Genomic DNA, 3000 nt, shown 5'->3' on the forward strand with positions numbered 1-3000 from the left:
CTGATTACTTTTTAGCAACTGTTACTTTTTCCTGGAACTAAAGATAACTTTTACTCGGCTGGACTCCATTTCGTTCCAATGGCAGTGTGTCTCGCCCATATCTAACGTGTTAGATCTACAGTCTTCCCCCTACCACTACTGTAGTGCACTAGCACTACAGTACTACAAACTAAAAGTAAAACTATTATTACTTGCATGTACAAAAGCAAAACAAAAACGCACCTCGCCGGCGCCATGCACGCATGACGCGGACAGTAGCATCGTTGTCATGGTATACGCTTGTCGCATGCCCAGAGGTCAAAAGGTCAGATGAAAGTATTAGTTCAACAACTACAACATCAAGTGGCAAACTCGCGTTAGTTAGCAAGGGAGTAAGTAGAGTCTACGACTCGAGTGTCTGTCTCGTGAGATCTTTATTTCGGAGTAAGCAGCTCATGGCCACGTCGAAAGTTTAGAATGGGGAAGAAACACAACGGCTGAGAGGTGAAGGCTTTCGAATGTAGTCGCTGTGAACAGTGGCAACAGCCCAACATAGTGTCAGCCTGGTAAATAGTAATTAGTATGGCCGACACAACCAAGAATCACCTTGCCCAGCATGCGCATATTGTAGAGGAACAAATGGCTCGCTTTGGAAAAGCCAAGGAGGCGCTAATAAGCAGTCATTCTAACCTGGCCAGTTTGGCTGATTATTGTGACAATCAGTACGAAGAAGCTGCCTCGGATGCCTCCAGGCGAAAAAATTTCCAGACGTCGAAATCTTACGCCGTTCAAGCAATGGGAAGTCTCGCGTACCAAATAAACGAGTCCACTTCATCCGTGCTTGGAGTGTTGGACGTAGTTGACGATACGTGCCAGTCGATCCTATCCGATGCTAGCCAGATCATATTGAATGTAGAGGTCCATCGGGAGAAGGTCGCCAAGCGAGAAGCAAACGGGGTTTGTAAGCCCAAGCTGGCCAAAAAGCGCCAGCAGAAGATTATTCCGCCGAAACATATCGAGGTAGCGGTGTACCCGGGGCACAAGACGCTGAACATGAATTTGCTGGACAAGATCGGGTGCGGGCCGATGGATTTCAGCGTCGTGCAGACTGAGTATGGCCTGACGCCGAACGACTTACTGCTTGGTGGTGATGTTCTCGCAAACGTCCCCGGAAACTCACCAATTCGCAGAGCTAGTGGTCCATCACCGCGGGCCAGGGGCAGTAATAGTGCAACTCGAACCAGGTGGGGTGCCCCTGTGGACACGGTTGGCTTCTTCGAGATGTCTACCCCGCGGCCACCCACAGCATCGGAATCCAAAGAGGACGCTGGAAGCAGACCCGGAAGTGGCCGTAGAGAGACGCTTCCTACATGCTTATCGCCTTCACTGACAACGACGACGCAGCACACGAACCGACCTAGATCCTCTAGCTTGAACGATATCCATGCCATTGCGCCCAGCAACCAGGAAAACATCTGCGCTGATCAGGCGCAAACGGCGCAATACTCCACCTTCGACGAAAGCCTGACTACAGCTGGCTCAAGAAGGGCAACCCTATCTGTAACCTCACAAACAGCAGCTAGCACAAAACTAAGCAAGAGTGAAAATGACATCTATTCAAATTGGCCGCAGGTTCGCAAGGAAAGCCTCCAGCGAATGGAAATCGGGCCGAGACCTCCTCCTCCGATGAACCCGCCTCCCAATGACTCCTACATGAATGTTCAACGTCGCCGCACCTTGACCGAGGAACATTGTCCATTACCACGGCTGCCACCAGCACCATTGAGTAACACAGCGGATTCAACAGACGACGCCATTCAGTACGAGACGGTGATGTACGATACGGTGAAACCGCTCGCCGATGACATGAGCCTTTCTCCATCACCGGCACCGACGCCCGAGGTCACCAAGATCGCAGAAACAGTCAAGCACCCCACCACGGCCTGGCCGACACAAGAGCCCATTGAGTATGATGTACCGATGGCAGACGTGATGAATAACGACGTGCCGTTGCTACCACCCGTCAAAACCGAACGAACTGCCTGCCTGGGCCCAGCAACCGTCTTGTACGACTTCACACCCAGTGCAGCCGATGAGCTCGCCGTCGTGCAGGGCGAAATGGTGACGATTCTCAATATCCTGGAGTCGGACGACCGCTGGTATAACGCACACAACGCTGACGGTGGCCACGGTCTGGTGCCGTGTAACTATGTACAGCTGCATGTGACCAGTAATATTCTGTGAGGACAAGACTCAGCGCGCTGTACGAAACGGTTCTAGTGGAGAATTCGAAGCCTGACGTCAAGTTTCGATACATTGTACATTGTAGTGTACTTTTTTTGTAGTGCCAGTAGTCGTGTAGCCCTTGGCGGGTGTGTTTCAGGCATGTTTGGTGTGTGGATAACTAACTTTTACCAACTAACTACTTGAGCAAGGAAGTACCCACCTATTTATGGCCCATAAGGTTTGTATGGTTCTCCCTTTCGAGCAGAATCTGCCCGGTTATTTTGGAGAATTATCCTCCAAGGGCTACCATGGCTACTGCACTGACGACTAGGTCTTTGAAGACGACTCATTTTTCACTGCTGACGTCAAGTTTCGAGTGAATTCAAACGCAGCAACGGTGGCATGCCCTGCCAAGAACGATGTAGGGATGCACAGATAATGTTATCAGTAGCATCAAGAGTATGTACTCTTGGTAGCATCAAGAGTCCATAACCCCCAGAGACAACGCCACACACATAATTATTATCTCTGTCACGACTCGTTTTCAACATTACGTCATTTTCATGTAGCTGCGCTTGCGGGCCGCCGCAACATTCGCGACATGAAAATGACGTGTTGAAAACGAGTCGTGACAAGACCCTATCGCGCGTTGCACACTCTAGCTCTGGGGGTTGTGGACTCTTGGTAGCATTTAAAGGGGAAGTATACCTGGTACACCCTAAAATCAAATTGTCACCGGTTGTAGTCTTCGGGGTGCTGAGTCGAATGGTCTTGGTCCGAGGAAGCTGAGACGCT

General features: G+C 50.5%; 1 protein-coding gene across 1 annotated transcript; it reads left to right on the forward strand.

Moving 5' to 3' along the window:
• Positions 1 to 396: 396 nt before the first annotated feature.
• LOC135823064 (abl interactor 1-like) lies at positions 397 to 2611 on the forward strand. The gene has a single exon (XM_065335894.1). The coding sequence runs from the start codon at positions 562 to 564 to the stop codon at positions 2221 to 2223; it is 1662 nt and encodes a 553-aa protein (XP_065191966.1). The 5' UTR covers positions 397 to 561; the 3' UTR covers positions 2224 to 2611.
• Positions 2612 to 3000: the final 389 nt, after the last annotated feature.

Source organism: Sycon ciliatum, chromosome 8 (genome assembly GCF_964019385.1).
Source record: "Sycon ciliatum chromosome 8, ocSycCili1.1, whole genome shotgun sequence".
Lineage (NCBI taxonomy): Eukaryota > Metazoa > Porifera > Calcarea > Leucosolenida > Sycettidae > Sycon > Sycon ciliatum.

Bases quoted from the DNA above. Each gene is read 5' to 3' on its own strand.
- LOC135823064 (XM_065335894.1), top strand. From the start codon at position 562: ATGGCCGACACAACCAAGAATCACCTTGCCCAGCATGCGCATATTGTA.